The following is a 23,477-nucleotide window of genomic DNA, read 5'->3' as shown; positions in this document are numbered from 1 at the left end:
AGTTGATGTGAACCAACATGCATGAAAAGATGCTTGTTTAGGGGGAGAGTCGGCTTACTTCCTCCTCCTGGGCTGGAATTTGACTTCCTGTTGCAACCCAAACAAAGTGGGTACGACCGCATCCGACCTGACAACTCTGTATCTACCCAAGCGCTTAGTACAGTGCATGACACATAGTCAGCACTTAACAAATACCATTTTTTTTTAAAAGGGCCCAATCAAGCTACCACCTGTCCCGCTGCTGCTTTTTCTTTCTGGCAAAATTTGAATCATTTCTTTTTCGTCTGTTTTGATTTCCTTAAATCAAAACTGCTTTCTTCAATGGGAGTCTGAGAGAACCCATTGCCTTTAAAATTCAAGTGGTGATTTGGTCCTGGGATAAGGTGTGTCAGTTGATTTAGAGCAAAAAACAACCATTTATCTGAGTAAAAAATGTAGCCTATGCTGGTAAACTGTAACATTTCTTACCTCCTGCAAACAACATAGACACAATAAACTAATCATAAAAGCAATTTAAACTGCACATGTTTGCTACTTGGGATTCTTGACACCGCCTATTCATTGGTCCCTCCAGGGTGATGTACTTGGATTATCCTACAGAAGCATCCAAACGCGTCCAACAACGTATTGAATCCATACCCTCCACTCTAGGACTCCAGGGAAACTGCAAAATATTCCCATCTCGGCTCAGATTTGGGCAAGGAGACACTTTTTAAAGGGCCTGCAGTCCTTCTAATAGCCCTTGGCAGAAATAGGCACTTTTCCCCTTGGGAAAAATTATTTCCTTTCATCACAGGGTAGGGAAGCCTATCCTCTGGATTAACTGTTTACAAAACAAACCCCAGTGATCCCAAATCACTAACCCTTAAAATGCCGGTGGAGTCAGGAAAGGGGGTTGGGCTCCTGGATAAGGGTTGACTGTGGGAGATGAAACCCCCTGGGGTCATTTTCACTTTATTCCCCCTTCCCAAAATGACGTCCCGTTTGGGGAAGAGAAAATGATATACTCTTTCCCCTGCCCCCACCTTCTGGAGCGACGGTCATCCCCAAATGTAGGAACCACTAATAACATCAGGCGACAGAAGACGGTGCCCACGTACTGCTGATTTCTGGTTTAGATGACGATCAACTTCGGCTCAGATGGCCGTGCTAGCTAATGCTTCAATTCTTGGTAATGACGCCAGTAACAAAAATCCAAGAAAATCCACGGGATAACCTTGCAAACGTTTCAACAGACATGAACGCAATTCGCTCTCAAAAGACGGGAAAAAGTCCGCACGCTGCATTTTTCTTTGGCCGGTGCTCTTTATTCTCCCTGTAAAGTACCTACCCATGACCGCAATCTTGAATTACTCCTTGGGATCCGACCAAAAGCCCTGCATTAGAAGGAATGTCCTGAAAGCCAAATCGGATGGTCTGGGGAAGCTTCTCTCTACTTCTCTACTAATATTGTGGTCGGAAAAAGATTGGTTGTAGGGAGGAAGTTCAGTGGAATTTCCACTTCTACTGTGAGTCCCCATCTGGGGCAGGGGCTGTGTCTGATCTGATTATTTGGTATCCACCCCAGCGCTTAGCACGCAGCAATTGCTTAATGAACACCATCATCATCATCATCATCAATCGTATTTATTGAGCGCTTACTGTGTGCAGAGCACATCAGAAAGAAAGAAATGGCACTGTCAAGAAAAGGGAAGCGATTCACTGCTTGATGCGTGAGATGAGCATATGCCGTACCTTCATGCTGACGGCTGAAAAGCATTCCCCAATACCCACCCTTGATAATCAATCAATCGATCGGATTTATTGAGCGCTTACTGTGTGCAGAGCACTGTACTAAGCGCTTGGAAAGTCCAAGTTGGCAACATATAGAGACAGTCCCTACCCAACAGTGGGCTCACAGTCTAGAAGGGGGAGACAGAGAACAAAACCAAACATATTCACAAAATAAAATAAATAGAACAGATATGTGATAATCCACCCATGATAATAAATTCAGGTTTATATGATGCCTATCAAGAAGGGGCTCAAAGTCCTTTAGAGACACGATTTCATTCCTCTTACCAAACCCGTAAAGTCGGGGGGGAGGTCGGGCAATCCTGACAATTCAGAAGATTAAAGATATTTACTTCCCAAGCGCTTAGTACAGTGCTCTGCACACAGTAAGCGCTCAATAAATACGATTGATGATATTTAGCGAGTGACCTAAGGCGAGCAGATCCCTGGACTTCCAAGCCAGTGTTTTAATCTCCTCTCTCCTTTTCTCTTTCTCTCTCCCACCCACCACCACCCCTGCCTTTCTCACCATGCACGGCATTCAATAGGTTGCCCTTGCTGTTCCCTGGAAGACGAGGGCAGTATCCCTCTTTAAAGAATGGAGAAACTGAGGTACAGGGGTACAAAGTGGTTTGCTCAGGGGCTCAAAAATTGGTCAGTTGTGGAGCCTGGCAGAGGACACAGGGTGCTGCCTCCCATTTCCCAGAGCAACCGGGAAGATTGCTCTGATCCCCACAGGCAGATCAATCAATCAATCAATCAATCGTATTTATTGAGCGCTTACTGTGTGCAGAGCACTGTACTAAGCGCTTGGGAAGTCCAAGTTGGCAACATATAGAGACAGTCCCTACCCAACAGTGGGCTCACAGTCTAAAAGGGGGAGGCAGATCAGGCCCCACCACCAAAATCTGATTAGCAGACGGCCTCCGTTCTCCCGTACTTTGACCTCTTTATGGCTCTTCGCTTGAATAATTTTTCCAACGCAACAGATGTCTGAAGCCAGCCTTGGGGAGCGAGAACCACCACCATTTGATCCTCAAAATAATCATTTTCTTTTTGGAAGCGCTCGATCAATGGACGGTATGTATTGAGCACTTACCACGAGCAGAGCACTATATTAAGCGCTATGGAGAGTACTAAACAACAGAATTGGCAGATATTTTCCCTGCCCATAATGGGCTTACAGTCACTCCATTCAGCCCCGCATCACACATACGCCCAAAAGATTTCCACCGATCTGTTAAATTCATCCTTCTTCGTAGCTGGGATGGGGGAGAGAAAGTATAGGAGGGCGTTGACTTCGCTGAGTCCAAAGTGGGACAACGAGCCCCAAGAGAGGGCCAGTTTTCAACATGGCTCCAGGCAAGACTCCAGGACGCCGCCCCACCGCTTGACCTCATGACGTCAAACGTGAATTGTGTGACATCATCCCACCGCACCCCCAGAGTGCCCAATTAATCAATCAATCAATGGTTTTTATGGATTGCTTTCCGTGTGGAGAGTGCTGTGCTACGCACTTGGGAGAGTACAATAGAGTCGGTAGATACCCTGCTCTCGAGGAGCTTACCATCTAATAGGGGAGAGTCAAAGCAGGGTTGCCCCCAAAGGAAATACGTCTACCAACTCTGGTATATTGTGCTCTCCCAAGAGCTTACAACGAGGCTCTTCACACAGTAAGTGCTCAACAAATCCCACTGATTGACTGCCACTCACTCTGGGCCCTGAGAAGATGGGCGAGCACTCTAAAGGGTGAGGTGATGGCGGGGCTGGGGAGATGGGTCTGTATTGTCGCTCTATAAATAATAATAATAATAATAATGGCATTTATTAAGCGCTTACTATCTGCAAAGCACTGTTCTGTGCGCCTGTTTAACCCCCATTTAGATTGTGAGCACTGGTGTAAGATAGAGGCGCGTTTGTCTCTTTTACTTTGTAACTACTCGTTCTCGCCTGTCCCGCCATCGACCCCCGGCCCACGTCCTCCCCCGGGCCTGGAATGCCCCCAATCCCTCTGCCCATCCGCCAAGCTAGCTCTCTTCCTCCCTTCAAGGCCCTGCTGAGAGCTCACCTCCTCCAGGAGGCCTTCCCACACTCAGCCCCTTCCTTCCTCTCCCCCTCATCCCCCTCTCCATCCCCCCCATCTTACCTCCTTCCCTTCCCCACAGCACCTGCATATATGTATATATGGTTGTACATATTTATTACTCTATTTATTTATTTATTTTACTTGTACATATCTATCCTATTTATTTTATTTTGTTAGTATGTTTGGTTTTGTTCTCTGTCTCCCCCTTTTAGACTGTGAGCCCACTGTTGGGTAGGGACTGTCTCTATATGTTGCCAATTTGTACTTCCCAAGCGCTTAGTACAGTGCTCTGCACATAGTAAGCGCTCAATAAATATGATTGATGATGATGATGATGAACTACTCCAGCTCTCAGCACAGTGCTTAAACCACGATAAGCACTCCATAAATACCGTTCCTCATTGACTGGATTATAACCTCCAGCTTCAGGACGTATTGTTGCTCCTGTAAATTCTTCCAAGTGCAGAAATGACTATGGAAGTAGTCGGGCCGGAGGGGCAATGATTTCTTTGGCTTGTTTGTGGTCATTTCCAGCACGCCGCAGGATGCAGTCGAACTGAGAGCCCTGATGAATGTGAACACGCTCACAGCTTTTCCTTTCTTCCAGACTGAGCTTGGGGACTTTCTCGGAAGGGACAATTCCCTTGATCTTCTGGGCCCCAAAAGAAGCTGGCAATTTCCTGTTTTCCTTGCCTACTTCTACCTCTTACATCTCACCCTCTCAATCTCTGTTTCATATTCCAAATGCCCAAGAGGCAAAAAATAAAAAGTTTCCCCACCTACTCAATTTGTGATTTTTTTAACTAATTACTTGCTTTTTAAAACAAAACAAAACAAAAAAAAAACCCTGAGCCCTAGGAGATATAAGCCACCATTTCAGTACATAATAATAATAATAATAATAATAATCATGGCATTTATTAAGCGCTTACTATTTGCAAAGCACTGTTCTAAGCGCTGGGGAGGTTACAAGGTGATCAGGTTGTCCCACGGGGGGCTCACAGTCTTAATCCCCATTTTACAGATGAGGGAACTGAGGCCCAGAGAAGTGAAGTATTTGGTGTCTTCCTGTAATACATGTAGTAACCTGTACTCACACTTACCTAACATATCAGTTTACCACGAGAAGCTGCGTGGCTCAGTGGAAAGAGCCCGGGCTTGGGAGTCAGAGGTCATGGGTTCGAATCCCAGCTCCGCCAACTGTCAGCTGTGTGACTTTGGGCAAGTCACTTCACTTCTCTGGGCCTCAGTTCCCTCATCTGGAAAATGGGGATGAAGACTGTGGGCCCCATGTGGGACAACCTGATTACCTTGTATCTCCCCTAGTGCTAAGAACAGTGCTTGGCACATAGTAAGCGCTTAACAAATACCAAAATCATTATTATTATTATGGGTTCAAATCCCGGCTCCGCCAACTGTCAGCTGTGTGACTTTGGGCAAGTCACTTAACTTCTCTGGGCCTCAGCTACCTCATCTGTAAAATGGGGATGAAAACTGTGAGCCCCTTGTGGGACAACCTGATCACCTTGTAACCTCTCCAGAGTTTAGAACAGTGCTTTGCACACAGTAAGCGCTTAACAAGTACCATCATCATTATTATTATTATTATCTGGGTTTTGGGCTGGCTTGAAACCTGTGAGCCCCTTGTGGGACAACCTGATCACCTTGTAACCCCTCCAGAGCTTAGAACAGTGCTTTGCACATAGTAAGCGCTTAACAAATGCCATCATTATTATTATTATTATTATCAGGTTTTGGGGTGGCTTGAAAACTGTGAGCCCCTTGTGGGACAACCTGATCACCTTGTAACCCCTCCAGAGCTTAGAACAGTGCTTTGCACACAGTAAGCGCTTAACAAATACCAAAATCATTATTATTATTATGGGTTCAAATCCCGGCTCCGCCAACTGTCAGCTGTGTGACTTTGGGCAAGTCACTTAACTTCTCTGGGCCTCAGCTACCTCATCTGTAAAATGGGGATGAAAACTGTGAGCCCCTTGTGTGACAACCTGATCACCTTGTAACCCCTCCAGAGCTTAGAACAGTGCTTTGCACACAGTAAGCGCTTAACAAGTACCATCATCATTATTATTATTATTATCTGGGTTTTGGGCTGGCTTGAAAACTGTGAGCCCCTTGTGGGACAACCTGATCACCTTGTAACCCCTCCAGAGCTTAGAACAGTGCTTTGCACACAGTAAGCGCTTAACAAATACCATCATTATTATTATTATTATTATTATTATTATCCGGGATTTGGGCTGGCTTGAAAACTGTGAGCCCCTTGTGGGACAACCTGATCACCTTGTAACCCCTCCAGAGCTTAGAACAGTGCTTTGCACACAGTAAGCGCTTAACAAATACCATCATTATTATTATTATTATTATTATTATCCGGGATTTGGGCTGGCTTGAAAACTGTGAGCCCCTTGTGGGACAACCTGATCACCTTGTAACCCCTCCAGAGCTTAGAACAGTGCTTTGCACACAGTAAGCGCTTAACAAATACCATCATTATTATTATTATTATTATTATTATCCGGGATTTGGGCTGGCTTGAAAACTGTGAGCCCCTTGTGGGACAACCTGATCACCTTGTAACCCCTCCAGAGCTTAGAACAGTGCTTTGCACACAGTAAGCGCTTAACAAATGCCATTATTATTATTATTATTATTATTATTATTATTATTATTATCTGGGTTTTGGGCTGGCTTGAAACCTGTGAGCCCCTTGTGGGACAACCTGATCACCTTGTAACCCCTCCAGAGCTTAGAACAGTGCTTTGCACACAGTAAGCACTTAACAAATACCATCATTATTATTATTATTATTATTATCAGGGTTTTGGGCTGGCTTGGAGGGAGTGAGACAGTAGCTCTTGCCCTCTCCGGGATACCGGGAGGATATTCCTTGCAGGGTGGCAGCAAAGACAGGACTAGAATTGGGCCCTGAGTCGCTAATGATTCTCGAGGCCTACAGGTCTCACCGAGGGCCGAGGCACAAATCCTGCTCCAGCCTCAACCCCTGGCGACTCCCTCCATGACACGCAGCAACTGCATTAAACTTTTTGCCTTCTAGACTGTGAGCCCACTGTTGGGTAGGGACCGTCTCTATATGTTGCCAACTTGGACTTTCCAAGCGCTTAGTACAGTGCTCTGCACACAGTAAGCGCTCAATAAATACGACTGAATGAATGACTGCCTCAATTTCCTCATTTGTACAGTCAGGTGAACACCTAGCAGTCCTTTCTCCCTGCCCTCCACTCTCTACCAAGTCCAATTTCTTTTACATAAAGTGAAGGGAAAACAAAGGGTACACTAAATATAAAATATTCATCCCTCTTATGTTGCCGATTTGTACTTCCCAAGCGCTTATTACGGTGCTCTGCATGCAATGAGTGCTCAATAAATACGATTGAATGAATGAATGAACCCGGTTATTGCACGAACCTACTCACGCCACAAACGCTTAGGAAGCTTCACCAACATTTCATGTATCAGTTCTGGAAAAGTTACTGGCCAGGAATATCCTGAGTTATGGCAACAGAAGTGTGAGGAAAAAAAGTTTCTTGAGAAAAAACACTAATAATAGTAGTAATAATAATAATAATAATGGCACTTGTTAAGCGCTTACTATATGCAAAGCACTGTTCTAGGCGCTGGGGGGATACAAGGCGATAAGGTTGTCCAACGTGGGGCTCACTGTCTTAATCCCCATTTTACAGATGAGACAATCAAGGCTCAGAGAAGTTAAGTGGCTTGCCCAATGTCACACAGCAGACATGTGGTGGAGCGGCATTCGAACCCACGGCCTCTGAATCCAAAGCCCGGGTTCTTTCCACTGAGCCACGCTGCTTCTCATCCTTCCTTTTGATCAGTGATCTCAGTGAACTAATTCACCTTCCCTCCCTCATCGTCATCTTCAACCACTCACTCTCTCATAGTTCCTTCCTCACCCCCTTCTAGACTGTGAGCCCACTGTTGGGTAGGGACCGTCTCTATATGTTGCCAACTTGGACTTCCCAAGCGCTCAGTATAGTGCTCAGCACACAGTAAGCGCTCAATAAATACATTTGATTGATTGATTGATTGCCTTCAGTCACGTTTAAAGTCTTCCGTAGGCTAAATCGAGCCTGCTGGAGATGCCACTGTACGCACCAGCTACAGTCCCCATTTCCCTGTTTTCATTCCTGTCCAAACTCTTCAAAGGGGATGCGCATCCTCCCTACTTTCACTTCTGCCCTTACAGCACCTTTCTGTGTCCAGCACGCCTGGGTTTCCGCCCTTTTCATTTCAGTCAGATGGCACACTCTCCAAGGGTACCAGCGTGACCTCCTCCTTGCCAAATCTAATTGTCTTTACTCTGACCTCCCAGGCTCCTCTGACACTGGTATCCGAGCTCTCCCCATTTTCAAAGCCATCCAAAAATGCCATCTCCTCCAAGAGGCCTTCCCCGATTAATTTTTCCTCTCCTCAGATCATATGCTCCCAATTACTCAAACGCTCAGTAAAGTGTTCAGTAAATACCACCGAACTCAAACAGTGCTCTGTACAGTAAGTGTTCAATAAATACCACCGATCATCAGGAAACTTCTTTTATGGCATTTGTTAAAAGCCTACTATGTGATAAGCACTGTCCCAAGCATTAAGGTACAATCTAATCAGACTGGACAGAGTACCTGTCCCACATGGAGGACGCAGTCTTAATTCCCATTTTACAGATGAGGTAACTGTGGCCCTGAGAAGTTAAGTGACTTACCCAAGGTCACATGGCAGACAGGTGGCAGAGCCGGGATTAGAACACAGGTCCTCCGACTCCAAGGCCTGGGCTCTATTCACTAGGCCACAGTGCTTCTCACTGTTGCATTTCTGTACATACCGATTGACACATTCGAATATTTTTCCATTCTCCATTTTCCCACTCACGTTTCTCTAAGGGACCATGTGCTTTTCTTCTACTGTCTCCTTCTAAGGGTTTAGTTTCATCAGTCTGCACATACACATTGCTCAATATTACTGATTGATTGAAATGTCCCTCCAAACAGGGACAGAATGACAGTTCTACATACAGGAAGTAACGAGAGAGAAAAAAACCCAACAACTTACAGTTAGAGACTGACGCACTTTAGATTTCATGTTGGCAACATTGAGCCCATCGATTACGATATCAAAGGGAGGATGTCTTTTCACAAAGTCCTTATATTTCTCAAGTTCCTAAAAAAAAAAAAAAGAATGAAACAAGGGGTGGGTTAGAAAAAATCTAGTTGAGGCTTTCATATATATATATATATATATATATATATATACACACACACACTGAAATTTCGCATCATTGGATTGCTGCTTCATCATCAACATCAATCGTATTTATTGAGCGCTTACTATGTGCAGAGCACTGTACTAAGTGCTTGGGAAGTACCTCGTCTTCAAAAGTACCCTCACGCGGGCATGAACGTGGATTTGTGTACCTCTGCCGACCAGGGGGTGAGTTTGGCCTTCCCTTCACGTTTGGTTGATTTGCTGTGTCCGGCCAATCAATCAATCAATCAATCGTATTTATTGAGCGCTTACCGTGTGCAGAGCACTGTACTAAGCACTTGGGAAGTACAAGCTGGCAACATATAGAGACGGTCCCTACCCAACAGCGGGCTCACAGTCTAGAAGGGGGAGACAGAGAACAAAACCAAACATATTAACAAAATAAAATAAATGGAATAGATATGTACAAGTAAAATAAATAGAGTAATAAATATGTACAAACATATATACATATATACAGGTGCTGTGGGGAAGGGAAGGAGGTAAGACGGGGGGGATGGAGAGGGCCAAGGTAGCTGCAACTCCAGAACTCAGTTGGAGGCGACCAGAAGGGAAAATCTGGGTCAGTGCCATCCCAACTGGATGCAGATCCAGTATGTCTTCCGTCGTCACGCTGGGACCCACAATCTGGCACCCAAATTGGAGGCGGACCAACTCAGCCTGAGAAGCAGTGTGGCTCAGTGGAAAGAGCCCGGGCTCTGGAGGCAGAGGTCACGGGTTCAAATCCCGGCTCCGCCACTTGTCAGCTGCGTGACTCTGGGCAAGTCACTTCACTGGGCCTCAGTTCCCTCATCTGGAAAATTTAGACTGTGAGCCCACTGTTGGGTAGGGACTGTCTCTATATGTTGCCAATTTGTACTTCCCAAGCGCTTAGTCCAGTGCTCTGCACACAGTAAGCGCTCAATAAAGACGACTGATGATGATGATGATGAAAATGGGGATTAAGTCTGTGAGCCCCCCGTGGGACAACCTGATCACCTTGCTACCTCCCCAATGCACACAGTAAGCGCTTAATAAATGCCATTATTATTAAGTACACCACCCCCGGATGAGAGAACCAAGTGAAGTGACTTTCCCAAGGTCGCACAGCAGGCAAGTGACGGAGTCAGGATTAGAACCCAGGTCCTCGTGACTCCCAGGCTTAAATACTCCATCCACTAGGCAACGCTACTTCTGTTCGCTCCAGTGCCAAGGTGGACGGTCTTACACTCTCCTCAAATTGACCATTTAGTCCCTTTCTGGCTATCTTGAGAGCGATCGTATTCCCTGGAGGGGGGACCACGGACCAGGTCACTTCGACTAGGCTGGGGCAAGGTAGGGTGGGGAGAGGGATGGGGAATGGAGACGACAGATTATACGTGCAGTAGGGATGGGGAACGGAGACGATAGATTATACGTGCTGTAACTGAGGTATATTTCTGGTTTGATGAACCATGTTGTTGGCCGACCATCACTTGGGTAACTAAGTCTCTCAAATTATTATGTAGATCAGAACACTAAACTCTCAAAAGGTGGCCCCTTATCTCCTGTCTTACTTAAGCCCTTCAGGAAATAAACCTCCCTAATTTCCACATAACAAAATATCAGCCCCTCCCGTCCTCTACACATCTGACGGCCATTCGAGCGGAAGAGGATTTATAAAATGGGACTATTTAAACACGGTTAGGGATTACATTGGGAAATCCCTTGACTGGACCAGATGATATACTTTCGGGTGTGCCTCAAACACCAGTACAATCCACACATGTGAGTAATGAAATCCTTAATCCTCTAATAGAAAGAATTCAGGGAACCAAAATATATTGGGTTTCTTATTTCATTCATTCAATCGTATTGATTGAGCGCTTACTGTGTGCAGAGCACTGTACTAAGCGCTTGGGAAGTACAAGTTGGCAACATATAGAGATGGTCCCTACCAAACAACGGGCTTGCAGTTACTGAACGGCATTATTAAGCATGCGACCGTACAGTGTACCCGTATGACACTGAGTTTTAAGACTTCTATCCTCAAAAGCTGAATTTAAGCTCCTAAGGGCAGTGAGGGAAGGGATCATGTCTGCTAACTCTATTGTATTCTCCCTAATGCTCAGCAGCCTAAAGTAAGTGCTCTTACATGCTTGGAGGAGGACAACTTTTAGCCGCCTGCTATGTAGAAGAGCCCCCCCGTTGGTGTTTTATTAATAATAATAATGGCATTTATTAAGCACTTACTATGTGCAAAGCACTGTTCTAAGCGCTGGGAAGGTTACAAAGTGATCAGGTTGTCCCACGGGGGGCTCACAGTCTTCACCCCCATTTTACAGATGAGGTACCTGAGGCCCAGAGAAGTGAAGTGACTTGCCCAAAGTCGCACAGCTGACAATTGGCAGAGCTGGGATTTGAACCCATGACCTCCGAGTCCGAAGCCCGTGCTCTTTCCACTGAGCCACGCTGCTTCTCTAATAATAGTAATAATGACACTATGTGTTACGTGCTTACTAAGTGCCAGGCAATGTACTAAGCACCGGGGCGGATACCCACAAGTTATGTTGGACTCTGTCCCTGTCCCACGTGGGGCTCACGGTCTCAATCCCCGTTTTATAGATGAGGTAACTGAGGCCCAGAGCAGGGAAGTGACTTGCCCAGTGTCTCGCAACAGACAAGTGGTGGAGCCGGGATTAGAACCCATGACCTTCTGAAGCCCAGGCCCAGGCTCCATCCATTACGCTGCCTCAGCCACGTTCAGCGTCCAGCTACTTCTGCACACAAGGCTAGGATCTCGCCATCAGCAGAAGTCTTTGAATTCTCCGGTTAGCTCTATATTCCGCCTGTTTGACAGGCTGGGAAATGGCGATTAAATAACTGACATACCTAAACCTCTCTCAACGAGGTAAAGGGGATCTCAGGAAGAAATACCAGACTCCTGCCTAACCAGTCTGGGAGCTCTAGACGTTACCTCTTCCCTTTCTGCAGCACTTTTCGCTACTATTACAACAACCACATAATCCCCTGCTACTTCTTCTACAGCCTGGGACTTCCCTCTTGGAAACCGCGGACGACCTGTAAAATTCCCGTTTCGTGGCAAGAAGCACTTGTCTTGTGAGGAATTTCGCCCAGGACGACATCCTGCTCATCATCAGTCAGTCACGGTAACTGGTGGCCCGGCTCCCTGCTCCACGGGAGTCATCACCACCAAATCATCAAGCACTTGGGTCAGGTCACCCTCCGGATCAGGCTCAGAACCCACTGTCGACGTAGTCGGCCCAGGGCGGGAGTCCGTTTCCAGTGCCTTTCCAACGAGGAAAAAAAGCCCTCGATGGCGCAAGGGGCAGACACCCAATTCAATGACAAATCTCACACCCAGGTTCCGTGGGCCTAGGCCAGCCGCTGGATCTTTTTTTTAAGTAGCCGAGAGCTGCCCAGTTGTAAGCTCTTTAATCAATCAATCAATCAATCAATCAATCGTATTTATTGAGCGCTTACTATGTGCAGAGCACTGTACTAAGCTCTTGGGAAGTACAAACTGGCAACACATAGAGACAGTCCCTACCCAACAGTGGGCTCACAGTCTAAAAGGGGGAGACAGAGAACAGAACCAAGCATGCCAAAAAAATAAAATAAATAGGATAGAAATGTACAAGTAAAATAAATAAATAGAGTAATAAATATGTACAACCATATATACATATATACAGGTGCTGTGGGGAAGGGAAGGAGGTAAGATGGGGGGATGGAGAGGGGGAGGAGGGGGAGAGGGAGAGAGAGAGGTCCGTGTCTTTAAGGACACGGACCGCAGCTTTTACTAACTAATTCACGGCACATCCGAGGCATCCCACACGGAGCAAGCAGCCAGGACAGTGCTAATGAGGCGGAGGAAAGGCAGGGTTTGAACTTTAGACTTCCACCCACAGCGGCGCCTTCCTGACTCGGCTGTGGGTGCAGTTATTGACCCCCACACGCTGCTTAATATGGGGTCACAGTGGGCGAAATACGACCCACTGTGACCCCATGTTAACGTTTTGCCCACTTCTGCCTTACGCTTTGGTATTCACTCTTTCATATTTATTGAGCGCTTACCGCGTGCAAAGCACTGTACTAGAACTGCTTTGCACATAGCAAGCGCTTAATAAACGCCATCATTATTATTATTACTAAGATCTCAGGAGAGTGCAATATAACGATAAACATATTCCCTGCGACCGTCTCATCTGTGAAAGGGGTAGGATACAGAGATCAGGTGGGCGTCCGTTAGACACGTGATGATGGATGGATAGTCCCGCCCAACGGGGCACCTTATGAAAGGCGGGAGCCTGAAGTATACGCTACACTATATTGAAGACAGCTGAGGCGGATGATCCAATCAGTCTCTTCTCGAGTTTGAAAGGGAAAATAAGGGAAGTGAACAACAGCTGGCTTTATTCATCGCAGATTGGGAAAGATAGGGGAATACCAGCTACTTGGAGTCACAGAATGTTCTGCTCACTGAAAGAAAAGATCCCGCATCTCCACATTGGATGACCAAATGATGCAATCTGTCTCACTTCAAGAAACCCCTAAATAAGCAGCCCTCTCGCTCAGCTGGGGGGCTTCTATGCAGGCTTTTCAGCATTCCCATCCCCTCGTTTGCAAACCAACGAATGGGGTGGAGAGTTACCTTTTACACACTTCGAGGCTTTGCCCTTATTTTTTTTTTTACAGGGCTCCAGTTCTCAGGAAACAAGCACTCTTACTTTCTCCTAATTACCGCATCTCCCCTGACAAGTGTGAGCCCACTGTTGGGTAGGGACCGTCTCTATATGTTGCCAACTTGTACTTCCCAAGTGCTTAGTCCAGTGCTCTGCACACAATAAGCGCTCAATAAATATGATTGATGAGGATGATGATGATCCTACTCCTAAGGGGAGCCCAAGAATCTTTTTCAGCCTCCCAGTCTTAAGACCCTACTTGACTTCTCCCTCTTTTCCCCTGCTCTATATTAGAACGGTGGTTGTGTTACATCCCCCTACAACTTCCCTAGACTTTTCCCCAAACCTGGAATAACCTGCCACTGGATTAGAGTGCCATATCCACTAGGCCACGAGCAGCTTTCTCAGGGCCTGTGATGCTGCCAGCCATAACATTAATAATTGTGGTATATGTTAAGAGCTTCCTAATGTGCCAGGCACTGTACTAAGCGCTAGCGTGGAATACAAGCAAATTGGGTTGGACACCGTCCCTGTCCCACCTGGGGCTCGCAGTCTTAATCCCTGTTTTACAGGTGAGGAAACTGAGGCCCAGAGAAGTGAAGTGACTTGCTCGACGTCCAACGGTAGACAAGCGGTGGAGCCGGGATTAGAACCCGGGTCCTTCTGATTCCCAGGACCATGCTCTATCCCTTTTAGACTGTGAGCCCACTGTTGGGTAGGGACTGTCTCTATATGTTCCCAACTTGTACTTCCCAAGCGCTTAGTACAGTGCTCTGCACAAAGTAAGCGCTCAATAAATACGATTGATTGATTGATTGATTGATTAGGCCACACAGCTTCTCTATCCACCATCTGCTGCAGCCCCTGTGACTGCGTGAGGGCTATTGCTCCATCCCTCTGGGATAGGGAAAATCCCCGACGGTCGGTCCCAGCATTCACGCTTCCTGTTCTGGAATTCCCTCGTTCATCTTCCTCAGGGCTGGCCGGGCAACTTCCTTGCAACTGGCCCTCCTGCCCGGGTAACAGAAAAAGGTGCCAAGGGAAGGCGATGGCTCTGATAGTCTCAGAATAATAAGAATAATAACGATGGCATTTATTAAGCGCTTACTATGTGCAAAGCACTGTTCTAAGCGCTGGGGAATTTACAAGGTGATCAGGTTGTCCCACGGGGGGCTCACAGTCTTAATCCCCATTTTACAGAGGACGTAACTGAGGCCCAGAGAAGTGAAGTGACTTGCCCAAAAGCCACCTCCCTCACGCAGGAGGAATTTGGAGTGGTTAAAAAAAAAATCCACATCTAACAAAGGGGTCTTATAAAGACAGTGTGGGGTTGGGGGGAACAAGATATTTGGGGGAGAAGGAGTGAGATAGAGACGGTAAGCTCATTGTGGGCAGGGAATGTGACTGGTTATTGTTGCAATGTCCTCTCCCAAGCACTTAGTACAGTGCTCCGCACACAGTGAGCGCTCGATAAATACGATTGAATGAATGAATATTTTCGAACGCAATCCAGAAGGATTATTGATCTGATTTGAGGCCCTTTCTCCTGCAGGTAATAATAATAATAATGACGGTATTTATTAAGCATTTACTATGTGCAAAGCACCGTTCTAAGCTCAGGGGAGGTTACAGGGTGATCAGGTTGTCCCACCGGGGGCTCACAGTCTTAATCCCCATCTGACAGATGAGGTAACTGAGGCCCAGAGAAGTGAAGTGACTTGCCCAAAGTCACACCGCTGACAACTGGTGGAGCCGGGATTTGAACCCATGACCTCTGAGGCCAAGGCCCGTGCTCTTTCCACTGAGCCGTGCTGCTTCCCTAATACTGAAATATTTTGAATATTTAAATGCCCTGTAAAGGAAGGGAAAGCCCAGTTGGGAACATACCTTTACGTAAATCATTTCACAATCCTAAAACAGAGTCCTGGCTTAGTAAACAGAGAGGAAAAATACCAAATTAACCCTCTTGTCTGAAGAGAAGAATGGGGACAGATTACCACGGCCGCAAAATGCAGAAAATTTCCACCCGCCGGCTCGCAGGGCCAGGATCACATCCCACTGTTGGGTAGGGACTGTCTCTATATGTTGCCAATTTGTACTTCCCAAGCGCTTAGTACAGTGCTCTGCACATAGTAAGCGCTCAATAAATACGATTGATGATAATGGCCTGGGTTTCTGCCTTGTCCTCTAACAAGTTTCTTCACCCATACACTGGTCTGGACAGTCACTACTGAACACTTCACCTCCTCGAAAAAGGTAAAGAATTCCGAATATGCATCATGTCAACATCTCCCAACTAGATGCTTGTGTGTTAGAGAAGCAGCTTGGCTCAGTGGCTTGGGAGTCAGAGGTCATGGGTTCAAACCCCGGCTCTGCCAATTATCAGCTGTGTGACTCTGGGCAAGTCACTTCACTTCTCTGGGCCTCAGTTCCCTCATTTGTAAAATGGGGATTAAAGCTGTGAACCCCCAGAGGGACAACCTCGTCACCCTGTAACCTCCCCAGCTGCCTAGAAAGCAGCGTGGCTCAGTGGAAAGAGCCCGGGCTTTGGAGTCAGAGGTCATGGGTTCGAATCCCAGCTCCGCCACATGTCTGCTGTGTGACCTTGGGCAAGTCACTTAACTTCTCTGAGCCTCAGTTACCTCATCTGTAAAATGGGGATTAAGACTGTGAGCCCCACGTGGGACAACCTGATCACTTTGTATCCCCCAAGCGCTTAGAACAGTGCTTTGCACATAGTAAGCGCTTAACAAATGCCAACATTATTATTAGAACAGTGCTTTGCACATAGTAAGTGCTTAATAAATACCATTATTATTATTATTATTTTGGGGGGTTGGTTTTTTTTCCCGTTTTGCCTCAGCGTGACCTATTGGAAAGAGCTTGCGCCTGGGAGTCGGAGGACCTGGGTTCTAATCCCGCCTCCTCCGTGCGGCCTTGGGCAAGTCTCTCCACTTCTCCGGGCCTCAGTTTCCTCAACGGCCAAATGGGGCTTCGACACTCGTTCTTCCACTTACTTAGACTGTGAGCCCCATGTGAGGCCGGGACTGTGTCCAGCCTGATTAATCTGTATCTACCCCGGTGCTCAGGACAGCACCTGCCACGTAGTGAGTGCTTAACGCCATTAAAAAGAAGTTTTGAAGCACATCTGGGATGGAAGGATCAAAGGAACACGGCTTCTAAATGGAGCCAAAGCTCTGCCCCTCTTCACCACTCCCCCAAATCTACCGGGAGCACGTTTCTAGCTCAGCTTGCAGCGTCTGCTGAGGCTGGGGGATAAACTTCCCAGATTCCCTGTCCCATTCCGGCACTACAGCGGAGCATGGTCAAGAAAGGCAAAGGAGCATGTGTGCCGAGGAGCTCGGAAGGCTGGTCGAGGCGCTCTAACTAGACTGTTGTTATTCCCGTTTCTAAACAGTTCAGGGAGTTCAGCTGGGTTTGCACAGCCTGGAAATCCCCTTCATTCACTACTAACCAGGAAGCTTCGTCTATGCACCAATATATCACCGGGGCTCCAGCCTGATTTCTCCTCCCTGTCTTGGAAGCCCAGACACTTAAATGCCTTAAGTGCCTAAACCGGGTGCTCTCAGATCTGAGGTAGGCCCGTACTGTGCTAGAAATTTTTCTGGAACGCATACTGGCTTTTCAGAGATGGAAAATGTAAGGCATTTGTGGGTGGCTTTTAGTTTTCTTCTTCCCAACTGGTTTTGTCTTTTTTCCCAGAAATGAAGGCCCCCGGGGAGAGGTGGGAATACTGAAGGGTGGGTGTGCAGGAATGGCTCAAGGAACTGCGTAAGTGGGGGGGAATCCCAGCCCTATGAGCAACACTCCGTGTTGCTGACTAATTTTTTAAAAATAGTATTTGTTAAGCGCTTACTATGTGTCAAGCACTGTTCTGAGTGCTGGGGTGCGTAAAGGTTTATCAGGTTGGACACAGTCCCTGTCCCACATGGGGCTTGCAGTCTAGGTTGGAGGGAGGAGGATTTTATCCCCATTTTGCAAATGAGGTAACCGAGGCCCACAGAAGTTTAGTGATGTGCCCAGGGTCACACAGAAGACAACTGGCAGTGTCAGGATTCGAACCCAGGTTCTCTGTCTCAGGCCCATGCTGCTTTTCATTCCACTCAGTACCACAACTGGGAAGTAAACCAGAAGCTGCCATGATACGACTCCCCTGTCGCCACCCCCACTACTCTTCTCAACCGGGTCACGGCTCTGATGGAACGGGAGGAGCAGCTTTTCACCCAATCAGTCAATCAATCAATCGTATTTATTGAGCGCTTACTGTGTGCAGAGCACTGTACTAAGCGCTTGGGAAGTCCAAGTCGGCAACACATAGAGACAGTCCCTACCCAACAGTGGGCTCACAGTCTAAAAGGGGGAGACAGAGAACAAAACCAAACATACTAACAAAATAAAATAAACAGAATAGATATGCACAGGTAAAATAGAGTAATAAATATGTACAAACATATATACATATATCTCAGGTGGGAGAGCGTTAGACTGAAGATCTAAAGGTTCCTGGTTCGATCTCGGGTTTCGGCACGTGTTGTATATCTTACATCTCAGCGAATCCTTCAGCGCTTAGAACAGTGCTTTGCACGTAGTAAGCGCTTAATAAATGCCATGATTATTATTATTATTATTATATACACCCAAACCCTGTCCTCCCTGACTCTTTTTATTACTGAAGACAGCACCACCAACTGCTCTGTCTCACAAGCCCTTTACCTTGGCATTATCCTCACTCATCTGTCATTCAAACCACACATTCGATGTGCCACAGAATCCCGTTGATTCCCTCTTCACAGCATCGCTAAAATCCACCTTTTCCTCTCCATGCAGACTGCTAGCACACTGATCCAAGCCCTCACCATTTCCCGCCTTGATGACTGCATCCTCCTCCTCCTCCTCCTCCTCCTCTCAGGCCTCCCTGCATCCTACCTCTCCTCTTTCCAGTCCATACTTCACTCGACTGCCTGCATCGCTTTTCTGAAAAAAATGTTCAGCTGATTCCCCCCACTCAAGAGCCTTCATCATCATCATCATCATCATCAATCGTATTAATTGAGCGCTTACTATGTGCACAGCACTGTACTAAGTGCTTGGGAAGTACAAATTGGCAACATATAGAGACAGTCCCTACCCAACAGTGGGCTCACAGTCTAAAAGGGGGAGACAGAGAACAAAACCAAACATACTAACAAAATAAAATAAATAGAATAGATATGTACCAGTAAAATAAATAGAGTAATAAATATGTACAAACATATTCAGTGGTTGTCCATTCAGTTCCGCATCAAAGCAAAACTCCTAACCGTTGCCCCCTTCTAGCTTACCTCGTTTGATTTCCTGCTACAATCCAGCCCACACACTTCTCTCCTCTAACACCAATCTACTCTATCTCGAACTCATCCATCGCAGCACCGACTCCTTGTCCACATTCCCCCTTGGGCCTGGAACTCCTTCCCCGTTTCATAGCCGACAATCCCAATCCACCTTCAAAGCCCTCCTACAATCTCATCTCCTCCAAGAGCCTTTCCCAGATTAAGCCCTTCATTTTTGTTATCTGCCCTCCACTCTCTGCTATGAACTCTCCTCACCTTAAGCATTTTGATACTCACCTCGGCCCTACAACACTTAAAGTATTCTTGTAGTCTATTTCCCCTATCCCTAATCTATTTTAATACCTGTCCTCCCCCTAGACTGTAAGCTTCTTGTGGGCAGAGACTGCATCCACCAACAATTACACTGTACTTTCCCAAGCGCTTAGTACGATGCTTCTCCAGACTGCAAGTTCATTAAGGGCAGGGAATGTGTCCATTAATTCTGTCTATCGTATTCTCTCAAATGCTTAGTACAATGCTCTGCTCATATTAATCAGTAAATACTACTGATTGATTGAATGGCACACAGTAAGTGCTCAGTAAATACCATTAATTGACTGATTGATATTTCACCTGGAATACTGAAATACTATCCATTCATTCAGTTTGCATTTATTGAGTGCTTACTGTGTGCAGGGCACTGCACTAAGTGCTTGGGAGAATACTATATAACTATTAACAGACACATTCCCAGCCCACAAGGAGCTTATATAGTCATACAGGTCTCTACGATACATGCCAAGAGTCCTTGTTTATTGCTGAACCAAATTTATTGTTGAAATGTTCATTGTTGAAATGTTGACAGTGGAAATAAGGTGACTTCATTGCTTAAAATAAACTCTATTTATTTATTTACTCTATTTATTTATTTGCTCTATTTATTTATTCTACTTGTACATATCTATTCTATTTATTTTATTTTGTTAATATGTTTTGTTTTGTTTTCTGTCTCCCCCTTCCAGACTGAGCCCGCTGTTGGGTAGGGACCGTCTCTAGATGTTGCCAACTTGGACTTCCCAAGCGCTTAGTACAGTGCTCTGTACACAGTAAGCGTTCAATAAATACGATTGATTGATTGATTGATTAAAATACAGGTGTAAAGAGGGTTTTTTTTTGTTGTTTTTTAACTAATGTGAACCTACGTTAAACCTTTCCCTAGTACAAACCAGGAGATTGTACGTGCTCAAAAACAATGCCTGGGGTGACGTTGCCAAGCTGATGTGCTACAGAAAATTTATTTCAAAGGTCTGGGAAGTACTTATCGTCTTTCCTGCAAAACTCTCTTAAGAAAGTATCATTTCTCCGGCGCCCTAAGGTGAGGAAACTGCTTATTTGCATTGTATATGACTGTAAAAGAATTCTGACCTTCATTAGACTCCCTAGGGGCAGGGATCACACCTAATCAATCAATCATATTGATTAATCAGTGCTTACTGGGTGCAGAGCACGGTACTAAGTGCTTGGGAGAGTACAATATGGCATAATATCCTCCCTGCTCCAGTGCTCCAGCCGCCCCAGAGTGTAAGTTCACTGGGAGCAGGGAATGGGTCTGTTTATTGTTGTATTTTCAATCAGTCAATCAATCAATCGTATTTATCGAGCGCTTACTATGTGCAGAGCACTGTACTAAGCGCTTGGGAAGTACAAATTGGCAACACATAGAGACAGTCCCTACCCAACAGTGGGCTCACAGTCTAAAAGGGGGAGACAGAGAACAGAACCAAACATACCAACAAAATAAAATAAATAGGATAGAAATGTACAAGTAAAATAAATAAATAAATAAATAGAGTAATAAATATGTACAACCATATATACATATATACAGGTGCTGTGGGGCAGGGAAGGAGGTAAGATGGGGGGATGGAGAGGGGGACAGGGGGGGAGAGGAAGGAAGGGGCTCAGTCTGGGAAGGCCTCCTGGAGGAGGTGAGCTCTCAGCAGGGCCTTGAAGGGAGGAAGAGAGCTAGCTTGGTGGAGGGGCAGAGGGAGTAATCAGTGCTTACTGGGTGCAGAGCACGGTACTAAGTGCTTGGGAGAGTACAATATAGCACAATATCCTCCCTGCTCCAGTGCTCCAGCCACCCCAGAGTGTAAGCTCACTGGGAGCAGGGAATGGGTCTGTTTATTGTTGTATTTTCCTCTCCCAAGCACTAAGTACAGTGCTCGGCACACAGTAAGCACTCAATAAATACGATCGAATGAACACAATTGGTAGACACATTTCCTGCCCACAACGCCCCGCTCTGTGGAACGTATTATACTTTCCCAAGTGCTCAGTACAGTGCAAGGCACACAGTAAGCACTTGGTAAATACCCCTGATCGACTGATTGATTTGGTCATCAGCTCAGTGGCCAAGGGGACAGCGGTCCCTGGACTCTCGGTCTACGGCCCCACAAGCAGCAGGCAGGTGATTTTAAGATGTTTCCTCACAGGGGTGGCTTGGACTGACGGGAGTGGGCAAGACTCCCTCTTTTCTTGCGTTCAAATTGGGATTGAAGTGGGAGAAGAGACGGCCTCTGGGGTTTTTACAGCTAAAAGGCCCTGGACGGAGGCCGCGGGGAGGAAATCAATCAATCCATCTACGTATTTATTGCATGTTTACTATGGGCAGAGCACTGTACTACAGTTTGGGAGAGTACAATACAACAGAAATGAGCAGACTGAATGGAAGAGGGGAGGCAAGTCATCGGCTGGCATGGTGCGTGTTGGGAAAGAAATCCTGGGGATGCCCAGGGCATCATTTTGGTTGTCAACTCCAACAGCTGACAAGTATGTAATTGTGCCCGTGCCTCGGCCTCTCCCAGATACAATTTATACACGCCCCACAATTCAAGGAGGAGCCGTTTTGTCCACCCTCATCAGACCTCTGGCAATTTTCCACTTCCCTGGGACACCACGCCTCAAATCTTCCTCTAATGATCCATCAATGGCATTTGCTGAGTGCTTACCGTTTGCAGCACACTGTACTAAGTGCTTGGGAAAGTGTAATGCCGCAGAGTATCGAGACTAATGATGGTCGGGATTCTTTATGGCAAAAGAACAGCACAATCTGAATTGCTGTGCTGCCTTTTTTGTTTATGGTATTTGTTAAGCGCTTACTATGTGCCATGCACTGTTCTGAGAGCTGGGGAAGATACACGCAGTCCACGGTCCCACATGGGCTCACAGTCAAGCTTCTGTCCCGAAGCATAGACATTGCTGACTTTTTTCTTTTTAATGGTACTTGCTAAGCACTTACTGTGTGATAGGCACCATATCATCATCATCATCAATTGTATTTATTGAGCGCTTACTGTGTGCAGAGCACTGTACTAAGCGCTTGGGAAGTACAAGTTGGCAACATATAGAGACAGTCCCTACCCAACAGTGGGCTCACAGTCTAAAAGGGGGAGACAGAGAACGAAACCAAACATACTAACAAAATAAAATAAATAGAATAGATAGGTACAAGTAAAATAAATAAATAAATAAATAGAGTAACAAATATGTACAAACATATATACATATATATCAAGCTCCGGGGCCAACAAAAGCGGGTTGGACACAGTCCCTGTCCCACACAGGGCTCACAGTCTTAATCCCCATTTTACAGATGAGGGAACTGAAGCACAGAGAAGTGAAGCGACTTGCCCAAGGTCACGCAGTGGACAAGTGACAGAGTTGGGACTAGAACCCAATTTCTCTGACTCCCAGGCTGGCTCTTTCCACTAGGCGACACGGCTTCTCTCAATCAATTCGGCATCCAATCAATCGAACAATCAAGGGTATTTACTGCACGTTTACCGTGTGCGGGCTACTGTACTAAGCACTTGGGACAGCGCGGTACAATTCATTCATTCATTCATTCAATCGTATTTATTGAGCGCTTACTGTGTGCAGAGCACTGGACTAAGCGCTTGGGAAGTACAAGTCGACAACATATAGAGACAGTCCCTGCCCAACAGCGGGCTCACAGTCTAGAAAGGGGAGACAGACAACAAAACATGTGGACAGGTGTCAAGTCATCAGAATAAATAGCAATAAAGCTAGATGCACATCATTAAGAAAATAAATAGAATAGTAAATATGTACAAGTAAAATAGAGTAATAAATCTGTACAAACACATATACAGGTGCTGTGGGGAGGGGAAGGAGGTAGGGCGGGGGGGGGAATGGGGAGGAGGAGACCAAAAAGTAGGGGCTGTGAGTGTGGCACAGTGGAAAGAGCCCGGGCTTTGGAGTCAGAGGTCATGGGTTCAAATC

General features: G+C 46.2%; 1 protein-coding gene across 1 annotated transcript in view; it reads right to left on the bottom strand.

Annotated features, from left to right (window-relative positions):
• LOC119937274 (protein only RNase P catalytic subunit) overlaps positions 1-23,477 on the bottom strand; it is a 96,122-nt gene that overhangs the window by 56,565 nt on the left and 16,080 nt on the right. Inside the window, exon 4 of the mRNA XM_038756951.1 lies at positions 8,966-9,073. Coding sequence (XP_038612879.1) covers positions 8,966-9,073 — 108 coding nt within the window. The remainder of the gene's footprint in view (positions 1-8,965; positions 9,074-23,477) is intronic.

The sequence above is a fragment of the Tachyglossus aculeatus genome, chromosome 14, assembly GCF_015852505.1.
Source record: "Tachyglossus aculeatus isolate mTacAcu1 chromosome 14, mTacAcu1.pri, whole genome shotgun sequence".
In the NCBI taxonomy this organism is placed as follows: domain Eukaryota; kingdom Metazoa; phylum Chordata; class Mammalia; order Monotremata; family Tachyglossidae; genus Tachyglossus; species Tachyglossus aculeatus.
Note: the sequence above shows the minus strand (reverse complement) of the source record. Positions and strands in the feature narration are given on the sequence as shown.